The 18,516-nt window shown below is 43.3% G+C and overlaps 1 protein-coding gene across 17 annotated transcripts in view; it reads left to right on the top strand.

Annotated features, from left to right (window-relative positions):
• AAK1 (AP2 associated kinase 1) overlaps positions 1-18,516 on the top strand; it is a 175,278-nt gene that overhangs the window by 64,998 nt on the left and 91,764 nt on the right. For all 17 annotated transcript variants that reach the window (XM_032352338.1, XM_032352337.1, XM_032352332.1 and 14 more), the window contains exon 3: positions 15,155-15,273. In XM_032352338.1, the coding sequence (XP_032208229.1) occupies positions 15,155-15,273 (119 nt within the window). The remainder of the gene's footprint in view (positions 1-15,154; positions 15,274-18,516) is intronic.

Here is an 18,516-nt window from a genome sequence, read left to right as displayed (position 1 = left end):
TTAATACTTGATCCAAGCTTCAGTGGAATTTGGTTTCTTTATGTCTGTTTGGTGCCTGAGTCAAGTCTGATCTCCGCTGTGTCCAGGAAGACTTGGGAGTGGGCCGTTGCTGGAGCTTTACTGCGTCACTGTAGTTGCCACAGAAAGCCAGAAAAGGACTCCACAGTTCTGTGTCTCTTCCTGTTGCCCAGCCTCCACTTCCTTTAGAGTTACTCACTGAGTTTCTGTGCCGTCCTACCCGCCCTCACATGTGTCTTGACCTCTCAGATCTGCCGGGGAGTAGAGTGCAAGAGCAGTATGGACACCAGTGCCTGGGCAGGTTTCTCTCCAGTGCGGACAGCAGTTTCACGTAGAGCCGAGACTAGAGTGGGGGATTTACCTCAAGTGCAGAATTTAAAGGGCACCCTAAAATTCAGTAATCAACCTTAATAATGTTTTTATGCAATATTTAGAAAATAAAAATGAATACAAAAAGCCACAATGAACAAAATATCAGAGCTTAAAATACAGAATCAGTTTGGGGAGCCTCAACTCTTGATTTCAGCTCAGGTCCTGATCTCAGGGTCGTGAGAGGGAGCCCCATGTCAAGTTCTGTGCTGGGCCTGAAGCCTGTTTAAAGTTCTTTCTCCCTCTCTTTCTGCCTGCCCCCCACCCCTGCCTCCCACTTGTGGTCTCTAAAAAAACTTCAAAACAAAACAAAATGAAACAGGATCAGTTTAACATTGCTGTGCCCAGCTATACTGCAGCCTGAGTCAAAAGGAAAACATCAGTAATACTGACTTTGTCTTTTTGTGCCCGTGGCAAGTGCCTCACTCTGTTCTTCCTAGTCCCGACCCTGGTTGTACAGCCAACCAGAGGAAGTTTTCCCCGTCATTGCGGGTGTATGCCTGATCCTTTTGGAGACTTAACAGTCTCCTTAGGTTTGCCCATGCCTGAGCTCTTTTTTCACTTGGTACGAAAGATTCCATCCACCCTCTCTGCTTCCTCTCACTGGGGAGCTAAGTCCTCCTCTTTATGATTGTTTCTGATAATCCCAGGTGAAAACCATCTTCCAGGCTTTACCAGATAGTGTTCTGGTGTTGAGGATTCCCCCACTTACTGACTCTGATCTGTGAGCCCAGCAAAGGTTATGATGCAGACCATGTTCCCCTGTTCAGATTCCTTATGACTGTCCTTTCCCAAATAGATTTTGACCATTTTCTGCCATAGATCTTTGTGTATGATTGCAGATTCTATTTTAATGTAAAGCTAGTTTTTAACTGAAAAATTCTCACTCTTCAAGTGCAATTTTTAATACTCAGTTTTAACATTCTGTTCTGGACACTTTTTGTTAAAGGAACCTCTCCTGGTTAAAATTATTGAAGCCTAGGGCACCTAGGTGGCTCAGTGGGTTAAGCCTCTGCCTTTGGCTCAGGTCGTGATCTCAGGGTCCTGGGATCGAGGCCTGCTTCAGGGTCTCTCAGCAGGGAGCCTGCTTCCACCCCTCTCTCTCTGCCTGCCTCTCTCCCTACTTGTGATCTCTGTCAAATAAATGAATAAAATCTTTAAAAAAAATTATTGAAGCCTAGACTGTGTCAGAGCTCATGTATTCTTTTTTTTTTTTTAAGATTTTATTTATTTATTTATTTGTCCATTTGTCAGAGAGAGAGAGAGCGTGAGCGCATAAGCAGGCAGAGGCAGAGAGAGAAGCAGGCTCGCTGCTGAGCAAAGAGCCCAATGCGGGACTTGATCCCAGGACCTCGGGATCATGACCCAAGCTGAAGGCAGCAGCTTAACCAACTGAGCCACAGGTGTCCCAGAGCTCATGTATTCTATAATCATATTGGTACAAGGTTTCTTAGGGTCATCAGGGTCAAGGAACAGAACTTTAAATAAAATTAGATTAAGTAGAAAGGAATTTATTGGATAAATGTGGTGGAACCTTGCAGAACCCAACAGTAGGAAGCAAAGCTGGATTTTGTGACTATTGGAAAGTTTTTAGATGGCTCTTTTGTCTGTACCTCTCCCCTTGGAGCCACATAGTCTTGTACTGCAGCTTCTTCTAAGTGTCGGATCATTTTCCTGCTCCTTTTTCTTTTTTAATTGAAGAATAGCTGACGCACAATGTTACATTAGTTTCAGATGTATATAACATAGTGATTCAGCAAGTCTGTATATTATGCTAGGCTGACCACACGTGTAGCTAACATCTGTCACCCTATAGCACCATTAACTATATTCCCTATATTATATCTTTTATTCCCTCAACGTCTTCATTCCTTGACTGGAAGCCATTTTCTTGCTCAGGCTCTCAAGGGAGAATGTGCACTAGCTGCCTACTCCTGGTCCAGTTCAGTGTGGCTAAGAGATGGGGGTCACTTGATAACAACATATGTGATCATTATTTCAGCATGGGGTGAAAAGTGTGGTAAGCTAGACCACTGTGTTGTTTGCAGTGTATAATCATAAAGTAAAGTCTTTGTTTTCTGAAAGAATATAGCCCTCGTGAGACAGACTGGTTTGCACGCAGGTGGGATATAATTAGGGTAAGAAAAGAACGTGGGGATGGGCATTCTGTGAGGTGAAAGTTCACAAAGGAGTTCTGGTTTGAGTACACTTGTATTTAGAGCCACGGCTTACTAATGAAACAGAAGAGAGGGATTCCAGAGAGAGAATATAAGGAAAGAGCGTGGAGGCAACAGAGGAGACTGCCAGACAGCTCGGTTCAGTGTGGGCTACTGATTGTGATGGGCCTTGTATATCACATTAAGATGGGGATTTTTTTTTAAATTTTATTTTTTATTAATATATAATGTATTATTAGCCGCAGGGGTACAGGTCTGTGATTCGTCAGGCTTACAGACTTCACAGCACTCACCATACATAGCACATACCCTCCCCAGTGTCCATAACGCAACCACCTTGTCCCTAACCCCAACCCCCCCAGCAACCCTCAGTTTGTTTTGTGAGATTAAGAATCTCTTACGGTTTGTCTCCCTCCTGATCCCATCTTGTTTCATTTTCTCCTTCCCTGCCCCCCACAAACCCCCGCCCTGCCTCTCAAATTCCTCATATCAGAGAGATCATATGATAATTGTAAGACGGGATTTTGATCTTACAGCTGGTTGAGAGCTAGCAGAGAATTATAAGCACAGAAACATTATTGGATTTGCTATTTAGGAGACCTCTGTTCATCATCTGTCTTGTACCAAGCACTGTGCTAGCCCTGAGGAATAAGAGGTTCATGACATTTTAATCTCCTTTGGTGACCCATTTCTCAAGTGCCCCCCATCTCCTAGCCACACTGAATCTCTGTGATTTCAGTATTCAGAGTCCTTAAACTAGTGTTCAGTGAGGACATTCAAGTATCATAAAGTATAAATAGTACACTTTATGTAAAAAAAAAAACACTTTGTAAAGTATCACATAGTATGTCATAAAATATGAAAACATAACAAGCATTCTTGCTACCAAGGCAGAAAAGCACTCCCTCTTCACCTCAGCCTGCCTAGTGAAGAGATCAACATATCGCACATAATCACAACACATTGTGGGAAGTGTGACAGTGCAAGTAATGGCCAAATGTGTGGCAATATGAAAGCCTGGGGGTGATGGTTAGGAAAAGGGAGGACTTCACAGAAAGGGTGAACTTCTGTTGAGCAGAAGATTGGGACAGGATATTCCAGGCGGAGGGAATAGCACAGGTGAACCTTCTCACAGGGATAAAGCTGCAGAAAAGTTCAAGTTCTGAAAGCTTGGGGGAGGAGGAGGGATCGTTGGGAGCTAGAGCTGGAGGAGGCAGGGCTGTCTTTTAATTATATGTCATATGTTGTTGGTGGGGGTGTAAAATGGTATAAGCACTTTGGGAAAAGGTCTGGCAGTTTCTTATAAAATTAAATATATACCTGCTTGATGGCTCAGCACTTACACTCTTGGGTTTTAGTTGTTGACCCGAAAGAAATATTTATTTTATGGTACAAAAGACTTGTACAAGAATGCATATAGAGCTTCCTTTATAATATCTCTAAATTGGAATTAACTCAATGTCTCTCTGTAAAAGAAAGCATAAATAGATTAGTAATAAGAGTGATATACTAATACACTCAAGAATATAGCTATTATGGTGAGTGAAAGATCCTTACATACAACAAAGCCTATAGTGTATGATTCCATTTATATGAAGTTCTAAAGCCCACAAACCCAGCAATAGATGAAAAAGTCAGAACAGTGGTTGTCTCAAGGTGGGGGATACAAGGGTTGGATTGTCTGGAAAGGGGTAGGAGGGAATTTTCTGAATGATGGAAAGGTCTGATATTTTGGTAGGAGTCTGGGTTGCATTGAGAGTATATAATTATCAAAACTCATCCAATAATAAACTTAAGATTTGTACATTTCACTGTAAATAGATTTCATTTCTGCCCTCCTTCCCTGCCCCCCAAAAGAACCATGAACTCTGGACACAAGTTAAAGAAATGCATGCTAAAGCCTCTAGGATAAAGTACACTGAGGTCTGTACCTTACTTGGAAATGGGTAAAAAATAAGATGAGTTTAGGGCGCCTGGGTGGCTCACTTGTTACATCTGCCTTTGGCTCAGGTCATGATCTCAGGGTCCTGAGATCGAGCCCCACATTGGGCTCCCTCCTCTATGGGAAGCCTGCTTCTCCCTCTCCCACTCCCTCTGCTTGTGCTCTCTCTCTGTCAAACTAACAAATAAAATTGTAAGAAAAAAAAAAAGTTTAAAAAAAAATAAGATGAGTTTATATTTGCATAGATGATGATGTAAATCTGATAAAACAAGTGTACCAGAATGTTAACATTGCAGACTCTAGGTGGTGGGTGTGTGGCTATTTGAAGTATGATTGTCTCAACTTGACTCTGTGTTTGAAATTTTTCATAATAAAGTGAAGATATAAAGGTTCCTACATAGTGCTGTGTAAGGAATTTGGGGAACCAATAAATGCTTTTAAGAGGAGTTATTAGAGGGGCGCTTGGGTAGCTCAGCAGGTTAAGCCTCTGCCTTCGGCTCAGGTCATGATCTCAGGGTCCTGGGATTGAGCCCCGCATCGGGCTCTCTGCTCAGCGGGGAGTCCCCCCCACCCCGCCTCTCTGCCTACTTGTGATCTCTCTCTCTGTGTCAAATAAATGAATAAAATCTTTTTTTTTTTTTAATCTTAAAAAAAAAGGAGGAGTTATTAGATATGAATTGGGGAAGAGCAGTTATTAGGTATGAGTTGGGGAACTAATAGAGGAATTATTAGGTAGAAGTTCTAGAAGAGAAAGAGATTCAGGGCACAGAAATGGAGGACTGTATTTTAGTTCTCCTGGTAAGAAAAGAGGAGAGTGTGCAGGAGCACCAGGGATGGGGTAAAGAGGATGGATCCTGGAGAAATTTAAGGGATAGAATTGTTAAGACTCAAAGTGAAATCAGCTTGGTGATGGCAGGAATTGGGAGGGGAAGGAAATGGTGAACTGGTGCACAAGTCCGGGGGAGGGACCACACCTTGGAGATGGCATATGGCAGTGATGGGTCATACATCCAGAAACCCTGAACCTCAGACAAAAGGCCTTAGCATGAAGTGAAGATGGAATGCTCTAGAACTAACAGTTGGGAGCTGAGAGACTGTCAGCCATCCTTTGCCTTTGCCAAAACCCCAGTTCTCCTTCGGAGAGTGTGGACCAGTAACACACATCTAGGCTTGGTGCAGAGACACACCAGAGCTTGGATGTCTGCAGTCAGGGGCTGACAGAGCTAACCTCAGCCACTCTGTCTGTTTGCACACCACTTATCAGAAGATTGCTGGCACCAGAGACTGAGACAGTTCAGGCCCAAGAGGCTCTCCACTTCTTCAGGGGAGGGATGCTGCAGGATGGAGCATGGGGTTGTTTGATTTCTTTTCCTTCTCCATCGAAGAGGGTTTTCATTTCCAGCTCAAGTGTTATTTTTAAAAGAAGGAGTGGCACATAGAGAAAGTGTCACTGTGTGACAGCACAGAGATTTCTCTGCAGCTCTCCACGATGCTGCCCCGTGAGCACGCTGCCCACGTGACTGTCCAGTTGGCTCTCGTCTCCTGCAGCCCTCTGTAGTGCGAGGCTGAGTGCTCAGGGCTTTTTTCTCTGTAGGGTAGACCCCCTTATCCCCGGGGCCCTTTTCTCAAAATGTGTCCCTTCTATCCCAAACTAGAGTTTAATCTTCTGAAAGCCTGGGACTGTGTCGTGTTTTCTGTTGTTTGGGGTTTTTTTCTGGGGTGGGGGGTGGGTATTTATTTTGGTGTTGGGCAGACACATTGTGTCACAAACACTGAGTGCCTTTTATGCAGTAGGCACGGTGCTGGGTGGCAGAGTCAGTCATTGTCCCTGATCTTGTGCACTTTACAGGGTTCAGGGGAAGAAGGCATCAAACCAGGAATTACCTACCTAAGTATTTAATTACACTCCTGCTGTGTCCCAAAGGAAAAGTGGAGGGTGCTCTGTATAACAAGGGATTTAACTTAAATCAGAAGGGGTAGGGCCAGGGGCAATCAAGGAAGCCTCATCAAAGGAACAGCCTGAAACCCAAAGGATGCCTTGTAGGAGCTGGTCAGACCAAGGGTGCATAGGGCAAAAGGAGTAGCATGCACTGAAATCCTTAGGGAGAGTGGAGTATAAGCAACATTGAGGAAGAAAGAACGCAGCTGGGGCTGGACCACAGAGAGCCGTGGCAGGCTGGGGTGCAGGAGTGAGGCTGCCGAGAGGTCGCGTCCCGTCACGTACGGTCTTGCAGGCCATCGCCAGCATTCGGAGCTTTATTCACAGAGGGGCAGCAAGCCACTGAGGGGCTCCACGCAGCTGAATGATCCTCACATTCCGTTTTAAAAAGATCATCACCCTGGCTGTAGTAGAGAGAATAGAAAATGGCTCTGTGTGACCCAGGAAAGCTGCTCGGTGGATTTAAGTGAACAAAGAACACGGCCCTACTGTTGTGTCTTACCCTTTCTCTCTCCATTGCTAAAGCCCATGGGAACGAGACAGCAGTGGTGGGCCCGGGAGCTCGGGGAAGCCTCTCTTGCTTGGCCTAAGCTACTGGCGGACGCGGCACGGGGTGCCCTGGCTCTGGTTCTGTGCGCGGGCTTCTTCCCACGCCTCTGGGGTGTGTGAGCCAGCTCCATTTCTTAAACTCTAACCTTTTGTCCCAAGCAGTCAGGTGCCTTTCCTGGAAATGTCTCTCTCTCTTTTTTTTTAAAGAGACTTCTGCCAAACCCCTTCATAGAAGCCCCCGAGCTGGGGCTGCTCTCCAGTTGTCCCAGTGCTGGAAAGGAAGAGCCTGTTGCCGTCTGCCCCACATTCAGCCTGGGCTGTGGACTTACTGGGTTGGGTTGGTGTTTCAGCACCACTGCCTGAGTTTGCCAGTCTCTGACTTTATGCCCACGGTTCCACTTCTTGGGGGGAGACGGGGGGGGGGGGGGGGGAAAGTTGAATATTTCTAGTCTTCCCCCATCTGGGTGTTCTTTCTGCCTGAGGAAGGGACTGCTTAAACATGTTCCCCAGAAGGAGCTCGCACATGGTGGATTTTTAATTTGAGGCAAATAAGGAGAAATTGAGGTTAAAAAAAAAAAAGAAAACAACAAGCTCCAAGTCCCCACTGAAATCAGTGTTGACAAATGATGCAGATTGACCTTTTCTCCTGTAAAATCTATGTTGTGCTCCTTGCCATCTGTGACAGAGCTTTGAAAATTTTCATTCCTTCTTCAACTTTTGGCGAAGTTGTCCTCGATGTGAGTATACAGTAGGTGGGTGTTTGTCGGCCTCTTGGTTGTCACTGTCTGTGGGAGCTCGCAGACACTGGGGGCCGTGCACCCAAGCTCCCACCTGGTCGGCTGGAGAGGCCCCCTGCCTGTCGCTATGTCTTTTATTACCTCCCTTGGTAGCAGAGCTGTGCACTCAGGAAAAGAGTGGACCAAGGTAAGGGCCAGGAACTGGCACACCTGTATTCTAGTCCTAGCCCTGCTGTTAAGTGGCAGGACTAAGGCCATCTAGGCTCTTCTCAGTGCCTCAGTTTCCCAGCTGGCGAAATGGAGATTGTAATAAATGCCCTGCTTACCTCACAAGGCTCTCAAAGACAAAGCAGCAGCGTTCTCTAGCTCAATCCCAACCTGGAAATAGATTTCCTTAACTGCACAGGTTTGAAGAGGTTTTTTGTTTGTTTGTTTTGTTTTTAAAAGTTTGTTGCCTGAATTTAAAAATCAGGAGATTTTGGGGGCACCTGGGTGTCTTAGCTGGTTATGTGTATGACTCTTGAGCTCAGCCCAGATCTTGATCTCAGGGTTGTGTGTTCAAGCCCTGCCTTGGGCTCCTTGCTGGATGTGGAGCCTACTTAAAAAAAATATAATAAAAAATAAAAACCAGGAGATTTCACAGAAAACTGTAGCTTCTCTTGGAAGTTAAAAAACTTGGCAACCCTCAGCCCACATTCCTTCTTGGCAGTGATGGGCTGGATTTGAGGAGTGGCTGCCTATGAGCATGGGGCGTGCCCTTTCTGGTTGATGTGGTCTCCATCGCATAGACACAGCGAGTCTGTGTCACTGGTCCCTGTCTAGACATTTTGTGATACCTGGACTGTTTCCCTCCTTTGCATGATCTGTCTGCTCCCTATTGGTCTTTGGATCTTACGCCCTTGATTTCAGGAAGATATTCTGGATTTAGAATATACACTTAACCATATGCCCCAGCAATTCCATTCCTAGTTATTTACCCAAGAGAAATAAATACTTACGTCTACAAAAAATGGACTTCTGTATGAACATTTAATTTATAATAGCCCGAAGTAGAAATAGTGGAAATATTCTTTAACAGATGAATGGTTAAACTAATTGTGGAGAAGGTCTATATAATGCAATATTAGTCTGCAATTTAAAAAATCCCAAACTACTAATAAATTTAACAATGAGAGTGAATCTCAGAAATATTATATAGAAGAAGCAGACAGAATAGTACATACTGTTTGATTCCATTTATTCTGGAGCAAGCAAAACTAATCCACAGGACTGATCGCAGATCAAAAGTTACATGAGATAGTAGACAGGGGGTGGTTGCCTACGCAGAGGTACAAGGAACTGTTCATAGTGATGGACCAATGGAAGTCATGGTTGAAAGAGAGTATAAAGGTGTGAAAACTCATCAAACTCTGCACTTCGAAGGGTACATTGTATTGTATGTAAAGTTAGTTTAAAGCATTTACAAAGACCAGGGATCTAGTTTGCGCTCTACCACTAACCAGCTTTGTGTATTTTTGTAAAAAGAGCTTAATCTCTGTATTTCTTTCCTATCAGGAAAATGAGGACATTGGGTAATTCATCTGCCTCATTCAGTTATTGTGAAAATATAAATGAAGTAATGTATTTTGAAATGCTTTTGAAAAAGTATAAAGTCAAATACAGATGCTGGGTAGGGGCAAATTCCATAAATTCCTCTTTAGGGAAGAGAGGCAAGAACTGTGATAACCAGTGTATGAATATATATATATATAGATATAGATATTCCTCCACCACCACCACCCCCCACTTTGTGTACCACTGGCTGTGGGACTGTTCTCCCCTAGCCATCAGTAAGATGAGAGGTTAGACTAGATCAGACAGAGGAAACTACGCTCAGAGACTCAGCCTTTCAGTTGTGTTTCCTTTAGCTCTGTAGTGTCAGCCTGTCCAGTGTTAGTTTAAAATGTGATTGTCACCAGTGTTTACAAGTGGATATTTCACATACAGTTTTGAGTTCCCAGGTTATCTTTAGGAACTAGCAGACCTGGGTCCATATTCTTAATGGCACTGATTATCTGGAGTTATGTAGTGGCTGTTCCTATATGTGAGCCATTGCTTTAGTTTCCCGTGGTCTTCCCCTGCCCCCACCACCTTCTGTAGACTTTTCTATTCTCTGTAGTAACGATCAGAAGGAAGTTAATTAATTTTTGAGTGCCTGATGTATGTTAGGAGCTGTTATACAGAGGGGAACTGAGGAGACAAAAATCTCTAATCTCATAGTGAGTGATAAGTACCCATTCACATCATTAAAGATTACGAGGAGCTACCCTGTGACCAAGCAGTTGCATCACTAGGCATTTATCCAAAGGATACAGACAGTGATTCAAAGGGGCACCCATACCCCAATGTTTATAGCAGCAATATCCACAATAGTCAAACTATGGAAAGAGCCCAGATGTCTCTCGACAGATGAATGGATAAAAGAAAGGTGAGATACACACACACACACTCTTACACACATACAATGGACTATTACTCAGCCATCAAAAAGAATGAAATCTTAACCATTTGCAATGACATGGGTGGAATAAGAGGGTATTATGCTAAACAGAATAAGTCAAAGAAAGACAATTATCATATGATTTCACTTATGTGTGAAATTTAAGAAACAGATGAACATAGGGAAAGGGAAGGAAAAATAAAATAAGATGAAAACAGGGAGGCAAACCATAAGAAACTCTTTAACCATCGGGAATAAACTGAGGTTGCTGGAGGGGAGTGGGTGGGGGATGGGGTAGCTGGGTGATGGGCATTAAGGAGGGCACTTGGGATGAGCACTGGGTGTCATATGTAAGTGATGAATCCACTAAATTCTACCTGAAACTAATAATACTTTTTTAATAGAAAAAATTTTTGGTGGGGAGCCTGGGTCGCTCAGTGGGTTTAAAGCCTCTGCCTTTCGCTCAGGTCATTATCCCGGGGCCCTGGGATTGAGCCCCACATCGGGCTCTCTGCTCGGCAGGGAGCCTGCTTCCTCCTCTCTCTCTCTGCCTGCCTCTCTGCCTATCTGTGATCTCTGTCTGTCAAATAAATAAATAAATATCTTAAGAAAAAAATTTTTTTAAGCCAAAATAAAAAAAAGTGAGGAGGAGATATACCCAAGAGTGCTATATATTTTAGGGAAAGTGGGAGAACACATGTTTCTTTGTGGGAATAAAAGAGTGGTCCGACATATTTAAGGGGCTAAAGGGTGTCTGTGTCAAAATTTATCATGGCTGTTTCAGTTGATTACCTCACACCATGGAATGAATCCTTTGTCCCTTTGTGATTCCATAAATTCATGAATTTCTCCTCAAAGTGGATCCCAACACAACCATAGGGAATATCTTAGCGTTTCAGAAAAGAATGCAAGTAGGCCGAGGGACTGGCACAGATTCCAGTGGACAGATTGGCACAGGCTGTCCTGCATGTTAGCTTTTCTTACCTCTGTCCAAACTGTCTCCAGCTCAGCGTTAGGTTTTTCCATTTCATCAAGGTTTGGGGATGCAGCTCAATCTGAAATATGCATCTCTGCTGACAGGCGTATAGTTACCTTCTTGTGTAACAGCCTGGGTTCTGTTTAGCCATGGCCGAGAATCTTTGTCCCCTGATCTGTACTGGCGCCTCGGTTCTATGCTTAAGCAATACCTTGAGCAGTGCTGTGTCGCCTCTTTTTTTGAACCAAGTAATATACATCTCTAGTTGGTCGAGTGCACAGTGCTAGCAACCAGCATCTTTAAACTGACACATCCTAGCAGCCTTTGAATTTGATCAAGGAGCTTTGACTTAACATGCTTGTAACCTGCAAATAAGCCCTTTTGTGGGCATAGAAGCTAAATCATGTGGTTCCATCTGTGTTAGGCACACAGGTTCATTGCTTTACCTTCAGATCTGTGATGGTCACGGGCTTGGAGAATCTTGGCTGGCTCATCTCAACCCTTTGTGCTTGCCTGGATTGTGACCTAGACATCTGCCACATTTCTTCAGTTTCAGCTGGAAAGGTCATCTTGCTACCTGGCAAAGAAAACTACACTGCTCCCATCTGGTGGCAGTTATCTTGGATTGCTGCATCATTAGCCTGCTTCCAAAAGGACTGCCCTGTCTTCTGGTGGTTCCGTGCGTCGCAGAACTGTAGAAATGGCCCTTCCCACCTCAGGTTCTGCAACACTGTGGTGTCTCCTTAGTGTCTAAAGGGGCTGTTACACAGACTTTCTCTGAGATGAATAAAGTGGAAAGAGCGTTGTTTGGACAGTCAGCAGAATGACAGGTTCTGCATAATTAGCCATGGGACTCCTAAGCCTCACTCAGTTCATCTCCTCATAAAGCAAATGCTAAGATTAACTCTCTCTAGGAGCACTGTTGATACAAAGTCTGTAGACCTGTGATTTAAAAAAAAAAAAAAAAATTGAAATACCTGGAGTGCCTGGGTGGCTGAGTCGGTTAGGCGTCAGCTTTCGGCTTAAGTCATGATCCCAGGGTCCTGGCAGCGAGCCCCGCATCAGGGCCCCTGCTTAGCAGGGGGAGCCTGCTTCTCCATTTCCCTCTGCCCTGCTTGTGCTCTCTCTCACACTCTATCTCAAATAAATAAATAAATAATCTCTTTACACATTGAAACATTTATAAAATGACTACTTGGGCTGTCCACAAAATAATTATGAATACATATAGACATTAATAATTTATATTAGCATTTCTGATTCTGATTGGAAATAAGATACATCATGAATTAATTAATTAATTTTTTAAAAAAGATTTTATTTACTTATATGACAGACACAGATCACAAGTAGGCAGAGAGGCAGGCAGAGAGAGAGGGAGAAGCAGGCTCCCCGCTGAGCAGAGAGCCCTATGCGGGGCTCGATCCTAGGACCCCGGGATCATGACCTGAGCCGAAGGCAGAGGCTTTAACCCACTGAGCCACCCAGGCGCCCCTACATCATGAATTTAATAGCTTTTTGGGAAAAAGAAGATCAACTACTGCATTCAATGTACATATTTATTGCAAGAAAAATTCTGATATCCTAAAAATTTGAATGTGAAAAAATACGCGTCTTAAAATGGAGATGGTGTCTGTATGTCATAACACCCCTACTTGTCAGTACATGGTAGTGTTGTAAACAAGTTTTTAAAGTGAATTTCTAGAATTAAAATTGACAGTTGAGCAGTGTGAGTGAACTGTAAAGTATTACGAGAAAATGGGAAATGTTACTGAGATACAAAGATTCAAGATGACTGTGGAAATTAAAGACGTCACGGTGAATCTCCATGTTCACCTGACTCCTGAAGAAGGAAGCTATGATAGGAAATGTACAAACATGAAGTCTGGTAGACATTGTCAACATGCACACTTGGAACATTTGAGCCCATTAACATTTTTGTAAACACAGAATTAATGTGTGTATCGGATGAAGACACGCAAGAATGCTTTCTGATTGAGGCACTCTTTGGTTACAAGCTGCAGAAACCTAGACAAGGAGACTTGGGAAAGAATGCACATTGAGTTTCTACACCAGGAAATGGCCCCCGGCATCAACAGACAGGTGCTCAGGTGCCGCTGGGCCTCAGAGGAGATAGGGGGAGATGCAACAGGACTCCAGTCTTCTGCCTCATGATCTAGAGAGTCACTGCTTTTGCTCTCTCTGAGTTTTGCATGTGGCTGTTAGCCTCAGCACTACACCAGAGCCTCCGCTCAACTTCCCACACTGGCGACTTCCCTCTGTGCCTCTCTCCATCCAATCAGGGATCACCTGTGTGCAAAGACTACCCTCGAAACTTTGTTGTTGTTGTTGCTGCTGCTACCCAGGGTCAATACGCGGGATGGTTCAAGCTAAATTATGATGGTCTATGAGCAGACAGATGGACTAAGTGCCCAGTCTTACTAATGCTTATCCCAAAGCCTTCAGCTTTGACAGCTTTGCAGCACTTATCTTCCTTTTTATTTTTTATTTTTTAGAAACATATAATATGTTTTTATCCCCAGGGGTACAGGTCTGTGATCGCCAGTTTTACACACTTCACAGCACTCACCATAGCACATACTCTCCCAATGTCCATAACCCCACCCCCCTTCTCCCGACCCCCTCCCCCCAGCAACCCTCAGTTTGTTTTGTGAGATTAAGAGTCACTTATGGTTTGTCTTCCTCCCAATCCCATCTTGTTTCATTTATTATTCTCCTACCCCCTTAACCCCCCATGTTGCATCTCCACTTCCTCATATCAGGGAGATCATGTGATAGTTGTCTTTCTCTGATTGACTTATTTCGCTAAGCATGATACCCTCTAGTTCCATTCACGTTGTCACAAATGGCAAGATTTCATTTTTTGATGGCTGCATAGTATTCCATTGTGTATATATACCACATCTTCTTTATCCAAAGGGGCACGTGCACCCGAATGTTTATAGCAGCAATGTCTACAATAGCCCAACTATGGAAAGAACCGAGATGTCCATCAACAGATGAATGGATAAAGATACATGGCACTGTATCTTTCTATAACCTCTGTTAACAATGGCACTAAATACCTCCTACAGTGTTTGGGGAATGAGATAGAAGGAGGGAGTTCTAAGAATCTAAGGAATGCTAAGGTGTAACCAATCCAGAGCATTTGAAGATTTCTGTTAGTTATATAAAAAATTTTTTTAATGAAATTTGGTCTTTAAGAGAAAAGTTTGATGTGGGTGTTAAAACATCTGCCCACTAATTGAGTTATACTTTCCTGGTGTCTACTGTGTTGAGGAACACTTTGATACCTATATTTTGTGTCTTCTCAGTAGCCCATAAGGCAGGAAAAGCAGGAGAAATCCTCAAGGTCAATTGTCGATCTAAGTTGGGGGAGGAGTGAGGAGGGTTGAGAAGGAAGAGAAAGCATCTTGAATCTGACAACTGTTATTATACAATTATTAAAATAATTTCCAAGCTTCTCTGGTTAAGTGCTGAATTAATTTTTTTTTAAGTTCTTGGTTGAATCTAATCTCTTTGAGCCTCTGTTTTCTCTAGCTAGTCATTGTCCTTAAGGGAAAAATAATACCCAGCCTCACAGGATTTTAGTAAGAATTTAATAAGAACTCAAAGTGCTTAGGACAGTGGTTGGAATATATTTCTTTTTTCTTCCATCTGTTTGTTCATCTGTTTATTGGCAGGTTTTTTGCAAGATAATTACTATTCTTCTCTTTTCCTGACAGAGGTGTTCAGCAGTTTTTCTGACTCTTGCCACCCAATCCCATGGTAATATCCCTGAGACCCTTGAATCCAAGAGTGCCTTCTAGGCCACGCCAGCCCTTAGGCCCAGCTGATGATGGCATTGGTACGATTAACGGTGACAGCACAAAGCTGCAGCCACCGTGGTTGTCTGACTGGCTTTTTGAATATGACTCAAAGAGCTTGTATGTGTGTTTCCCTCACAGGTGGATTTGCCATCGTGTTTCTGGTGAGGACAAGCAATGGAATGAAATGTGCCTTGAAACGCATGTTTGTCAACAATGAGCATGATCTCCAGGTGTGCAAGAGAGAAATCCAGATAATGGTAAGGCTGCCCCTGAGACTTGGGATTGCTTGTTGAAAATGTGCCCTCTCCTAAGAAGGGTGATGGGGGGTTTGGGGAGGCTTGTTCCTTCCCTGAGATGGCAGAGGAGCCTCAGCACAAGATGCTAGTGAAGAGGCTTGGGGGTAGAGCTTGCTTCTGCCGTCTTGGTCACTGTTAGCTGGAGGTTGAGGAGGAAGGAGGGTACTAAGAGAATTGGCCAACTTTTAAGGTCAGAGAAATGCTTGTGCATCGGGCTAAGTTTATTTCATGACTTCATTCCCAGAACTAACTATGGTATTGAATCCAGAAACCCTAGCTCTCCATTGAGCCTCTTCTTCTAGACTTGTCTACTCCCAGTCCTGGTTTTTATCCCTCTTGAGCTTCTCAGCATTCTGTGAATCTACCTTTGTATATTATATGTGTAGTTCTGTCCTCCAGAGATGGTTTTTCCTTTTCTTGGACTAGAAACTTCTTATTCATACATACTCTATGATTTCATTTATAGAAGTCCAAGAATGGGCAAAAGTGATCTGTGGGAACAGAAATCAGGAAGTGGTCATCTGAGTGTGGGAAATTGACTAGAAGAAGGTGTGTGGGAACTTTCTGGGCCATAGAAACATTCTGTATCTTGTTTTGGGTAGTGGGTAGTGGTTATACAGGGCTATACAAGTGTTAGAATTCAACTGAACACCTTAAGATCTGTGCATTATTACTATATGTAAATTATACCTCACATCTTAAAAACTTTGTTTTCACAATTCAGATTCATACTGTGTTTAAAGAAAGAGTCCCTGTCAGAGATATATGCTGCAATATTTGTGGATAAAATAACATGATGTCTTAAAGTTAATGAGTAGATTTAGAAGAGAGAGTTGGCATAGGGTTATGATCGAAGCAGAGCGGTGGGTATGTGGGAGTTTGATAATCTCTTACTTTCACTTCTATTTGATATTACACATTAAAAAACTTAAATAGTCTTTTTTTTTTTTTTTTAAGAGAGAGATCAAGTGTGGGGGGGAGGGGCAGTGAGAAAGGGAGAAGGAAAATCTTAAGCAGGCTCCACACCCGACACAGGCTCAGTCTTACAACCCTAAGATCATGACCTGAGCTGAAATCAAGAGTCAGAGGCTTAACTGACTGAGCCACCCAGGGGCCCTCTTAGATAGTCTTTTATTCCTTTCTGTTTCCATAAGACTTTTGTTTACACCAATTATATTGCTTATCTTTTTATCTTATAAATAATTCTGCCATCAGAAGGTAAGTTTTTTAAAAAATCAGGACCCGGGTGCCTGGGTGGCTCAGTGGGTTAAACCTCTGCCTTCAGCTCAGGTCATGATCTCAGGGTCCTGGGATCAAGCCCCACATCAGGCTCTTTGCTCAGTGGGGAGCCTGCTTCCCCCCTTCTCTCTCTGCCTGCCTCTCTGCCCACTTGTGATCTCTGTCTATCAAATAAATAAATAAAATCTTTGAAAAAAAAATAAAGAAGGTCCGTCTTTAAAAAAAATTTTAAAATAAAATAAAAAATCAGAACCTTTATATTTCAGCAGCCTGCTTGGCATAAAGTAAATACAATTGATCCTTGAACAATACAGGGGCTGGGGAGTTGACCCCAGAAGAATTGAAAATCCTCATATTACTTTCAGCACCCCCAAAACTTAACTAGTAGCAGCCTGCTGTTGACTGCGAGTCTTACCAGTACAGCCTGCTGTTGACTGCGAGTCTTACCAGTAACATAAACAGTCAATGCACATTTCGTATGTTGTATGTATTATACACGGTGTTCTTGAAATAAAGGAAGCTAAAGGAAAGAAAATATTAAGAAAATCATGAGGAGGGGCACCTGGATGGGTCAGTGAGTTAAGTGACTCTCGATCTCAGTTTAGGTCTTAATCTCAGTGCTGTGAGTTCAAGCCCCACTTGGAGCCTACTTAAAAAAAAAAGAAAAAAAATCATAAGGAAAGTAACATTTACAGAACTGTACCATATTTAGGTGAATTAATACACATCTAGATTCATGCTGTTCAAACGCCCGATTTTCAAGTGTCAGCTGTACTTAATAGACTTTTTGGATGAAATGAATGTATGAATAATGGTAACATCTGATCCAAATATTCACCTAGAGATGATTCCTTTATGCCCGGGATTTTCATGCTCTTGTAAAGAACAAAAAGAGGTCCGATAAAATGAGTGAAGGTGGCATTGTAGGGATTCCACGAGGCTTTGCTTTCCTGTTCTCCGCTGTGGAGTTGGCCCTTTGGTCATCACTTAGAGTAACCAGCCTGTACGGCAGTTGGGTGAACTGAAAAAGACCTCAGGATTTTAGAGAGCCTCATACTACTTTAGATTCCAAAAAGCTGAAACCATTTGAGAAGAAACCATTTGCTGAAAGAAATAAGTGTTGTCATCATCATTGCAAAACAGTAACAAAAAACCCCAAGGCTCAAATACATAGGGCCCCCAGATCCATCCTCAAAGCATCAGTGTGCGCCCGCGCCCCTCCACAGAGCTGGGGACAACCAGCCTCACTGCATCTCCTGCCAGCAGCCACTGGGTTTTCTGGCTGCTTCTCTTTGCCCCTCCTCCCCCTGTCCCTGCCTTGCTGAGCTCTCTCTCACACACACTCCCTTTCCTGTCTTTGCGTCTGCTGTTTCCTCTGCCTGGAATGCCCTTCTCATTCATTTTCTGATATTATGAAAGTAATCCCATTCTTTAACTTTCTCCCACTGGTTCAGAAACATGTTTGAGGGCTGGCTCTGTGCTAGGCGGGCGTGGAACTAGGAGGACATAGGCCCCTTATGAGGTCACAAATCAACACATCCGATCGGGAACTCGGTTACATGAGTTCACGTTCTGGTCCAGCTGTGTATTAGCTGGGGAAGATTTGGTTCCGTTTTGAGTTTATATTTTTCACAACTTAAATCACATAGGTGAACTAAGCTTTTTCCCAAAAACTTCAAGCACTTCCCTGAGGGGCCCTCTTCTGTCACTGCAACGTCCCAGGGACAACCACTTTTGGTTGATTGATTTGATATGTTTCTGAATAACATGCTGATCTTGCTAGTTCCTGATTTTTTTTTCTCCATTTTAGGCAATATATAGTATGGAAAGCAAAAACTTAGCTCTCTCTCATCCCCCGTACACACTTCTCCCCAGATACCTGCAATCATGCTCACTTCCCTTTCTGCTGCAAGAAGTTTTGGCAATATGTTAGTCACAGTAGTATTAGTTTTTACGTGTATGAAA

The sequence above is a fragment of the Mustela erminea genome, chromosome 7 (assembly GCF_009829155.1).
Source record: "Mustela erminea isolate mMusErm1 chromosome 7, mMusErm1.Pri, whole genome shotgun sequence".
Taxonomy (NCBI): Eukaryota; Metazoa; Chordata; class Mammalia; order Carnivora; family Mustelidae; genus Mustela; species Mustela erminea.
Note: the sequence above shows the minus strand (reverse complement) of the source record. Positions and strands in the feature narration are given on the sequence as shown.